The following is an 11282-nucleotide window of genomic DNA, read 5'->3' as shown; positions in this document are numbered from 1 at the left end:
CCCCTGGGTATATGATACTGGTTCAGTTGCTATGATTAGTAACTTGAAACAGGAGTTACAAAATGAACAGAAACTAGTTGAGGGCAAGGTGACGATGTGTGTTGGAAGTGATTCCAAGGTTGATAAGATCACCATCACACACTCCCTTTACCTTCGGGATTAGTGTTGAACCTAAAATAAATGTTATTTGGTGTTTGTGTTGAGCATAAATATGATTGAATCATGTTTATTGCAATACGGTTATTCATTTAAGTCAAAGAATAATTGTTGTTCTATTTACATGAATAAAACCTTCTATGGTCGTACACTCATTATAAATGGTTTATTGAATCTCGATCGTAGTTATACACATATTCACAATATTGAAGCCAAAAGATGCAAAGTTAATAATCATAGTGCAACTTATATGTGGCACTGCCGTTTAGGTCATATTGGTGTAGAGCGCATGAAGAAACTCCATGCTGATGGGCTTTTGGAATCACTTGATTATGAATCATTTGATGCTTGCGAACCATGCCTCATGGGCAAGATGACTAAGACTCCGTTCTCCGAAACAATGGAGCAAGCAACTGACTTATTAGAAATAATACATACTGATGTATGCGATCCGATGAGTGTTGAGGCTCGCGGCGGGTATCGTTATTTCCTGACCTTCATAGATGATTTGAGCAGATATGGGTATAACTACTTGATGAAACATAAGTCTGAAACATTTGAAAAGTTCAAAGAATTTTAGAGTGAAGTGGAAAATCATCGTAACAAGAAAATAAAGTTTCTACAATCTGATCGCGGAGACGAATATTTGAGTTACGAGTTTGGTCTTCATTTGAAACGATGTGGAATAGTTTCACAACTCACGCCACCTGGAACACCATAGTGTAATGGTGTGTCTGAACGTCATAACCGTACTTTGTTAGATATGGTGCGATCTATGATGTCTCTTACCGATTTATCACTATCATTTTGGGGTTATGCATTAGAGACAGTTGCATTCACGTTAAATAGGGCACCATCTAAATCCATTGAGACGACACCATATGAATTGTGGTTTAGCAAGAAACCTAAGCTGTCGTTTCTTAAAGTTTGGGGCTATGATGCTTATGTAAAAAAGTTTCAACCTGATAAGCTCGAACCCAAATCGAAGAAATGTGTATTCATAGGATACCCAAAGGAAACTGTTGGGTACACCTTCTATCACAGATCCGAAGGCATGATATTCGTTGCTAAGAATGGATCCTTTCTAGATAAGAAGTTTCTCTCGAAAGAAGTGAGTGGGAGGAATGTAGAACTTGATGAGGTAATTGTACCCTCTCCCGAATTAGAAAGTAGTTCATCATAGAAATCAGTTCTAGTGATTCCTATGCCAATTAGTGAGGAAGCTAATGATGATGATCATGAAACTTCAGATCAAGTTACTACCGAACCTTGTAGGTCAATCAGAGTATGTTCCGCACCAGAGTGGTACGGTAGTCCTTTCTGGAAGTCATGTTACTAGACCATGACGAACCTACGAACTATGAGGAAGCGATGATGAGCCCGGATTCCGCAAAATGGCTTGAGGCCATGAAGTCTAAGATGGGATCCATGTATGAGAACAAAGTGTGGACTTTGGTTAACTTGCCCAATGATCGGCAAGCCATTGAGAATAAATGGATCTTCAAGAGGAAGACAGGCGCTGATAGTAGTATTACTATATATAAAGCTCGAATTGTCACAAAAGGTTTTCGACAAGTTCAAGATGTTGACTACGATGAGATTTTCTCACTCGTAGTGATGCTTACGTTTGTCTGAATCATGTTAGCAATTGCCACATTTTATGAAATCTAGCAAATGGATGTCAAAACTGCATTCCTTAATGGATTTCTTAAAGAAGAGTTGCATATGATGCAACAAGAAGGTTTTGACAATCCTAAAGGTGCTAACAAAGTGTGCAAGCTTCAGCGATCCATCTATGGACTAGTGCAACCATCTCGGAGTTGGAATATATGCTTTTGATAAAGTGATCAAAGCATATGGTTTTATATAGACTTGCGGTGAAGCTGTATTTACAAGAAAGTGAGTGGGAGCACTACAGCCTTTCTGATAAGTACATGTAAATGACATATTGTTGATCAGAAATGATGTAGAATTTTCTGGAAAGCATAAAGGAGTGTTTGAAAGGAGTTTTTCAAAGAAAGACCTCGGTGAAGCTACTTACATATTGAGCATCAAGATCTATAGAGATAGATCAAGACGCTTGATATATTTTTCAATGAGTATATACATTGACAAGATTTTGAAGTAGTTCAAAATGGAACAGTCAAAGAAGGAGTTCTTGCCTGTGTTGCAAGGTGTGAAGTTGAGTAAAGACTCAAAACCCGACCACGGCAGAAAATAGAAAGAGAATGAAAAGTCATTCCCTATGCCTCAGCCATAGGTTCTATAAAGTATGCTATGCTGTGTACCAGACCTATTGTGTACCTCACAAAGAGTTTGGCAAGAGGGTACAATAGTGATCAAGGAGTGGACCATTGGACATCGGTCAAAATTATCCGTAGTGGAATAAGGATATGTTTCTCGGATATGGAGGTGACAAAAAGTTCGTCGTAAAGAGTTACGTCAATGCAAGTTTTGACACCGATCTAGATGGCTCTGAGTCTCAATCTGGATACATATTGAAAGTGGGAGCAATTAGCTAGAGTAGCTTCGTGCAGAGCATTGTAGACATAGAAGAATTTGCAAAATACATACGGCTCTGAGTGTGGCAGACCCGTTGACTAAATTTCTATCACAAGCAAAACATGATCACTCTTTGGGTGTTAATCACATAGCGATGTCAACTAGATTATTGACTCTAGTAAACCCTTTGGGTATTAGTCACATGGAGATGTGAACTAATCACATAAAGATGTGAACTATTGGTGCTAAATCACATAACGATGTGAACTAGATTATTGACTCTAGTGCAAGTGGGAGACTGAAGGAAATATGCCCTAGAGGCAATAATAAAGTTGTTATTTATATTTCCTTATATCATGATAAATGTTTATTATTCATGCTAGAATTGTATTAACCAGAAACTTGATACATGTGTGAATACATAGACAAACAGAGTGTCCCTAGTATGCCTCTACTTGACTAGCTCGTTAATCAAACATGGTTAAGTTTCCTAGCCATAGACATGTGTTGTCATTTGATGAACGGGATCACATCATTAGAGAATGATGTGATGGACAAGACCCATCCGTTAGCTTAGCACTATGATCGTTTAGTTTGTTGCTATTGCTTTCTTCATGACTTATACATGTTCCTATGACTATGAGATTATGCAACTCCCGAATACTGGAGGAACACTTAGTGTGCTATCAAACATCACAACATAACTGGGTGATTATAAAGATGCTCTACAGGTGTCTCCGATGGTGTTTGTTGAGTTGGCATAGATCGAGAATAAGATTTGTCACTCCGATTGTCGGAGAGGTATCTCTAGGCCCTCTCGGTAATGCTCATCACTATAAGCATTGCAAGAAATGTGACTAAAGAGTTAGTTATGGGATGATGCATTTCGAAACGAGTAAAGAGACTTGCCAGTAACGAGATTGAATTAGGTATGAGGATACCGATGATAGAATCTCGGGCAAGTAACATACCGATGACAAAGGGAACAACGTATGTTGTTATGCGGTTTGACCGATAAAGATCTTCGTAGAATATGTAGGAGAAAATATGAGCATCCAGGTTCCGCTAATTGTTATTGACCGGAGATGTGTCTCGGTCATGTCTACATAGTTCTCGAACCTGTAGGGTCCGCACGCTTAACGTTGATGACGATTTGTATTATGAGTTATGTTATTTGATGTACCTAAGGTTGTTCGGAGTCCCGGATGAGATCACGGACATGACGAGGAGTCTCGAAATGGCCGATACGTAAAGATCGATATATTGGAAGGCTATATTCGGACTTCGGAAAGGTTCTGAGTGATTTGGGCATTTTTCGGAGTACCGAAGAGTTACGAGAATTCGCCGGGGGAAGTAGTGGGCCTTAATGGGCCATACGGGGAAGGAAAGAAGGGCCTCAAGGGGTGGCCACGCCCCCCCATGGCAAGTCTGAATTGGACTAGGGAAGGGGCGGCGCCCCCCTCTCTTTCCTTCTCCCTCTCCTACTCCTTCCCTCTCTCCCCTCTTGGAAAAAGTAAGGGGACTCCAACTAGGATTGGGAATCCTAGTTGCACTCCCCCTATAGGCGCGCCCCTCCTAGCCCAGCCTCCTCTTCTCCCATCCTTTATATACGTGGGCAGAGGGCACCCCAAAGGCACTCCAAGAATTGTCTTAGCAATGTGCGGTGCCCCCCTCCACAGTTTTCCACCTCAGTCATATTGTCGTAGTGCTTAGGCGAAGCCCTGCGTCGGTAACTTCATTATCATCGTCACCATGCCGTCGTGCTGACGAAACTCTCACTCGGTCTCAACTGGATCAAAAGTTCGAGGGACGTCACCGAGCTGAACGTGTGCCGATCGCAGAGGTGCCGTGCGTTCGGTACTTGGATCGGTTGGATCGCGAAGACCTTCGACTACATCAACCGCGTTACTAAACGCTTCCATTTTCGGTCTACGAGGGTACATGGACACACTCTCCCCGCTCGTTTCTATGCTTCTCCTAGATAGATCTTGCATGATTGTAGGTTTTTTTTGAAATACTACGTTCCCCAACAGTACCGCTTCATGCGGTACTTCCGCTCTGGCATCTCTGGCATCTCTTTGTACCGTTGTTCCTATGTACGAGGTGACCCTAAGCGGTAGTATCGCTGATCGATGGATGGTAGTACCGCTCCGGCGACACTACCACTCTAGCACTTCATGTGCTCACTTTGCTACTCCTGGAATAGCCGCTTTAAGCGGTGGTACTGCCGTACCGCGGGCTGAGGCATAATGGTTGGATTTGTCCTTACCTATAAAAGGGGGTCTTCTTCCCCTATGAACCTTATCTGTTTGAGCTTGTGTTCCCCCTCCATTGATGACCCTCCTCGATCTTGCTATCTCCCAATCCCTTCAGTGATTCTTGCTAGTTTTTGAGGGAAAAGAGAGAGGAGATCTAGATCTACGTTTCCACCAATCCATCTCTCTTCTAAGTGAGGGGAACCCTTTGGATCTAGATCTTGGAGTTCTTTGTGTTCTCTTCTTCGTTCTTCCTCTCATATTCCTCCGCAACATTTGTTGCTTTGGTGGGATCTGGGAGAGAAGGACGTGGGCACTCCGCGTGCCCTTGCCATTACATTTGGTGCATCAGTTTGAGTTCTCCACGGTGATACGCGGAAGTGAAAGTTGAGAAGCTTATTACTCTTGGGTGTTTAGGCACCCTAGAGCTTGTGCCTCTTGGGTGCTTGGGCATCCTAGATGGTTGGTGGTGTCGCAGAGATCAATCATTATGGTGTAAATCTTCAGGGTCTCCAATTAGCTTGTGGAGATTGCCCCAAGCAATTTGTACGGGTTCGGTGACTACCCCCAAGGGTTGCCAATTGTATGGGTTCGATTATCGTCCTCAAGGGTCCCTTGGTGGAATCACGACATCTTGCATTGTGCGAGGGCATGAGGAAATTATGGTGGCCCTATTAGCATTTTGGGGAGCATTGTACCTCTACACCGTTCCAAACGAAGATTAGCACCCGCAAGGGTGTGAACTTCGAGATACATCGTCGTCTCCGCGTGCCTCGGTTTTGTCTTACCTGAGCCCTTTACTTACGGGCTTTACTTTGTGATAGCCATAGTGTTTCATGTTTTATATCTTGCTATCACTTAGTTGTTTATCTTGCTTAGCATAAGTTGTTGGTGCACATAGGTGAGCCTAGTCGATTTAGGTTTTGTGCTTGATTAACCGCTAGTTTTATTCTGCATTTGTTCAAGCCTAAACCGTAAATATTTTAAAGAGTCTATTCACCCTCTCTCTGGATGACATCCATAATCTTTCACCCGACCTTAGATAGAGGAATAACAGAGAGCCCCGAAGCTTTACAGAAAAAGGCTCGTGCACCGTTTTATAGATAAAGGAACAATCGTCATACAACGCGACACCACAAGACGACAATACACACACAGAGGGCAAGATACAAGATACATGAGTGCTTAAACAGCTACACAACCCCAAACCACTTCAACCAAACCAGAAATATGACGAAAGGCAGTTTACTTGAAGTCGTCGGGGCCTCAACCGTGAGCGAGTCACCGTGAAGAGGCGAAGCCGTGCACGAGAACCCGGATGCTCCAAGGCGGCGCCTTCAGAAAGGGCACGACACCGGAGCGCCGCACCGCCCGATCCATGGATCAAGGATTCCCTGGAGCAACATGGAGGTGCAGAGGAACCGCGATGACACCTTCAAGAAGGAGATGACACCCATAGAGGCCGTCGTTGTCAGTCTGGCATATACAGGTAGGGTTTTCACCCCAGCAAGTTCTCTACACCTCCAAGACGTTGTGCATAAAGCCCCGAGATGCCTTCCGTACCATTGTCACCGACCGTTGTACAATAGGAACCACACCGCCCACACGACCATGGCCACTAGTCGACCCCCGAGCCATGGGCTCTGCCCACGAGCACCGCGGCTTCCACCACCAAGGCCGTCGCCCGGACATCCATGACCCTAACTCCATCCCCTCCCTAGGTTGCAACGATTGCTCGGTGCCACCAGAGTCGCCGTCGTAGAAGATCCAGGACCGTGACGCGACGATACGTTGGACCCTGACTGAGTTCGGATTTGAGCAATTAGGTAGGGTGGGAGAGGTAGGGAAGAAAACCGCTTCTTTCGGATCAGACGCTTGCCCCAACTGTTCAGCCGGCCGCACCCATGCGGACCAGCCACCGCCCAATCAGCGGCTGGCGATGTCTCATAGCATATAAATGGAAAAAGAGAATTATTATATTTTTTTGCGAAAAAATGGAAAAGGAAAAGGAGAATTATATGTATTAAGTTGGCTTCAATGACGAAATAAGTAATTACTTTCTTACCTTGAACTGAAAATGTTGCACTGAAAGTCTATTAATGGCCGTTTTTGCTAACTAGAAAGCTATTTCTGTTTGTTTGATACTAGTACAAGATGTACATGTTGGACACAGAAACTTCCGTCTTTCACTCTCTTATCATATCATGGCGATCACTATCAATTTAGACGAGGCAGAGACCATCACCATATGCCAAAGAAGAAGTATTCAGCCGAATCTGAAGAAACGGCCAGGAGGTATCGAGCCCACGTTCAAGTTCAGCCCAAAGTCATGAGCCGACTTCTCTCATATCCTTTATGTAGAGCAAGTTGCCTCTAATTTGTCAATTAAACAAACTGCCTTACAAAAAAACAAGTGAAGTTTGATCTCATCGGGGCTATAAATTATCCATTAGTTTCCTGCGGTTGATCCAGCTTAACAAATAGACACAAAGACTGATAGTTTTACTTACACGGAAGGTAATTGGCATACACTTTTGTTTTCCCTGTGATCCCAGCAACTCATTAGTGCTCCATGTGCACAATTTGGTCGAGATAAGCTTGCACGATTGTCAAATCTTAATAAGCAGAAGACTATGGCAGCACATAAATTTCGTGAAAGAACTGATTTCTAAATATGCCAATACCACTTGACACCATCAGTTTAAAACAGAGCGTCAAATGTGACGGATAAACCTGGGAACATTGACTATGGCAGCACATAAATTTCGTGCAACAACAGATTTCTAAATATGCCAATACCACTTGACACCAACAGTTTCAAAACAGAACGACAAATGTGACAGATAAACCTGGTAACATTATACATGCACGCTCAGGGATCTCCAAATGCGTTGAGTACTAGTTAGTGGATATTTTGGGTGCTTCTGCAGTGTCAATTCAGCCTACACTCTTTGCACAATTAGGGATAAGGATAATATCTGAGATCAGATGACGGTCATGTTATCGTCCTTCTTGGATGATTTCTTTCTCTTCTTCCCGGTGCAAGGTTCTTTTCCTTTCAGGTTTTGAGAAAATGTTCGCAGCTGGCCCATAAGATGCTCATTTCTGTGCGCTGGGATTGCAATGCAATAGTCAGCGTGAGGAGAAAAAATACATTAAGAGAGCCATAAAGAGAGTTGGAAAATTTTGAGTACACAAGTATCTCAAACAACCTTCTGTAGAGAACAACAATTCCAGGAAGCCAATATTCTTTTCTTCTCTTTCAGGCATTAGTAAAGACATTGTTTGCTCAAGTACCTGTGAGGATAACATCGTCCATCCTAATGGATTTACGACTAGCATGCTGTGCAAACAGCTCAACATCCTTAGCCAGTTGCTCTGCACATTGCGAACAAATATATTAATTACACTAACCCATATAGTTTCCAAATATGCAAATCTAACAAGATTCAGAACCATTCTTATTCTGAAGAGTGCAAATAAGCAGTTCAGTACAGATAGTACAGCAGAACGCTGTAGTTTCAGAGATGCTGCTCTGAAAATCCACTTCCTTATGTTCTGATACATCTCCTTTACTCATACCGTGCAACCAAAATTTTGTGGTTCCCACAAGATCCCCGATCCCGAGCTGGAAATGTGCTCAGCTATTGCTTTCTAGCTGATACAGTGTGCCACTTAAAGGATGTGATTCTGGAGTTTGTGGATGGGATTGGGTGATCTTCAGTGCAACTTGATGTCTTATTTCTCACGTGTATTCTATAACCCACCAAGGTCTGGAAGTCAGGTCGGCTAAACATTACCTAAATGCATAAAAAAGTGCTTTGCTTTCTTCAAGAGCACATTTCCAATTCAACTAAATATCTTCAATTGTGTTAGAGGAGCATGCAAATCATATATAAAGATAGTATCTATAGCAGAGATTGTTTCTTAGAGTTTGGTATATTCTCATCATGAATGTTTTGTCTATGCAGAGCTTGTTGTAAGAGAAAAAATCATTAGTATCAGCATGAAATTTGAGATACTGATTAACACAGAAACAAACATCTACCAAATCAAAGCCTTCTTTTAAAGGTGATATCAAATAGAAGCGCATCCCTGTCACACAAAAAAGAAGTTCCTTGCTGCAGGCACACAGAAGAAATCAAACACGAGCTTGTGCTAAGATCTAATGCTCCAGGCATTCTGGACAAATCTAACATGAAGTGCATCGCTCCAGCTCCATGCAATCTAAACTGCCACTAGACAACCAACACGCATTTTGGCTAAGGTAGATCAGCTGGTTCTGTTCCACGCCAAGACTCGGTCTAAAATTGGCCAGATGGATATTAAAAAATGGGCAGAGTCAGTTGTGAAAACAAATACAACAAAAGGAGGTAAAGATTTCGGGTAACCTGCGCTCTTGAAGGCCAAGTCGGCGATGCAGGCGACGACGGGACCCGCAACCTCCATGCCCGCCTTCTTGCCTGCAAAGCACGAATGCTTCATACATTACTGCTCCGAATCCCGATCTCAGTTGCAAGAGAAAGAAGTGATAGCGGAAACTGGACACCAGGTGAAGTGGTGCCATTTTAACCTACCTTCAGAAGTCGCGATGTTGATGACGGCGAGCCTGAAGCGGTCACGAAGGAGTTCGGCCTCCGCCTCCGCCTCGAATCTATCGGCCTCACCGCCGTCACCGACGAGTGCGTCGTCGTCGGCGAGGGTTTCCACGTCTGGGTCCATGGTGGGGATAGGGATTTTTCGGTTTTCTCCGCTATTTGGTCCCTGAGTTTATTTGTATTTCACCTCCGAGGTTTGCGAGGAAGTATTTGAATTCTGATTTGTATTTTTTGGGTTGATTAATCAGAGATTTCTTTTTTTTCTTTTCATTAAGCAACCTGTAGGAGCAATGTCGCATTTTTCTGTATATAAACATTGGACATGTTTGTTTTTATGTGAAAATATGATGCTATTCATCACCCAGGGTGCAGAATACGTTATTCTTCACCCGAAGTAATCTTACGATCGCTTTCCAAATAAATTACGTTTAGAATATAAATAGTTACATGCATATTGATTCAATATGTAAAATTTGATATAAAAAATAGGTTATAAGATCAGAAAAAATACATTTTACGTATGTTTTACACTATATTTTTACATTCGTAATTTTACGTAACATAATTTTTTTACGGTGAGTACATATTTTCTTACGTTCTCTTTTTATATATGAAATAAGACAAAATTTACGAAACGTAAAAATACGGTGCATTGATGTCAAAATAGAGAGGGGATGAGAATAACTATTCCTCACCCAGGGTGACGAATAGCGCGACCCATATTCCTTATATATATATACCTTAAGCAAAATGGGAAAACATGTCCAATGTTTATATTATATTTCCTTATATCATGATAAATGTTTATTATTCATGCTAGAATTGTATTAATCGGAAACTTGATACATGTGTGGATACATAGACAAAACACAGTGTCCCTAGTAAGCCTCTACTAGACTAGCTCGTTAATCAAAGATGGTTAAGTTTCCTAACCATAGACATGTGTTGTAATTTGATGAACGGGATCACATCATTAGGAGAATGGTGCGATGGACAAGACCCATTCATTACCTTAGCATAATGATCGTTAAGTTTTATTGCTATTGCTTTCTTCATGTCATATACATATTCCTTTGACTATGAGATTATGCAACTCTCGGATACCGGAGGAATACCTTGTGTGCTGTCAAACGTCACAACGTAACCGGGTGATTATAAAGATGCTCTACAGGTATCTCCGAAGGTGTTTGTTGGGTTGTCATAGATCGAGATTAGGATTTGTCACTTCAAGTATCGGAGAGGTATCTCTAGGCCCTCTCGGTAATACGCATCATGATAAACCTTGCAATCAATGTGACTAATGAGTTAGTTACGGGATGATGTATTACGGAACGAGTAAAGAGACTTTCCGGTAACGGGATTGAACTAGGTATGAAGATACCGAAGATTGAATCTCGAGCAAGTAACATAGCGATGACAAAGGGAATAACGTATGTTGTCATTAAGGTATGACCGATAAAGATCTTCGTAGAATATGTGGGAACCAATATGAGCATCCAGGTTTCGCTGTTGGTTATTGATCGAAGGGGTGTCTCGGTCATGTCTACATAGTTCTCGAACCCGTAAGGTCCGCACGCTTAACGTTCGATGACGATTTTGTATTATATGAGTTATGTGATTTGGTGATCGAATGTTATTTGCAGTCCCGGATGAGATCACAGACATGGCGAGGAGTCTCAAAATGGTCGAGAGGTAAAGATTCATATATTGGTCGATGATATTCGGACACCCGAAGTGTTCCGGGGGTACCGAGTACATATCGGGTCACCAG

General features: G+C 42.4%; 1 protein-coding gene across 1 annotated transcript; it reads right to left on the bottom strand.

Moving 5' to 3' along the window:
• Positions 1-7580: 7580 nt before the first annotated feature.
• On the bottom strand, positions 7581-9678 carry LOC125541631 (protein MHF1 homolog). The gene is made up of 4 exons (XM_048704987.1): positions 9491-9678; positions 9305-9376; positions 8211-8291; positions 7581-8025 (listed from the first exon to the last, which is right to left on the bottom strand). The coding sequence occupies exons 1-4, from the start codon at positions 9633-9635 to the stop codon at positions 7898-7900; spliced, it is 426 nt and encodes a 141-aa protein (XP_048560944.1). The 5' UTR covers positions 9636-9678; the 3' UTR covers positions 7581-7897.
• Positions 9679-11282: the final 1604 nt, after the last annotated feature.

Source organism: Triticum urartu, chromosome 2 (genome assembly GCF_003073215.2).
Source record: "Triticum urartu cultivar G1812 chromosome 2, Tu2.1, whole genome shotgun sequence".
NCBI lineage: Eukaryota > Viridiplantae > Streptophyta > Magnoliopsida > Poales > Poaceae > Triticum > Triticum urartu.
The sequence above is the reverse complement of the archived record's forward strand: the minus strand, read 5'-3'. Positions and strand labels throughout refer to the sequence as shown.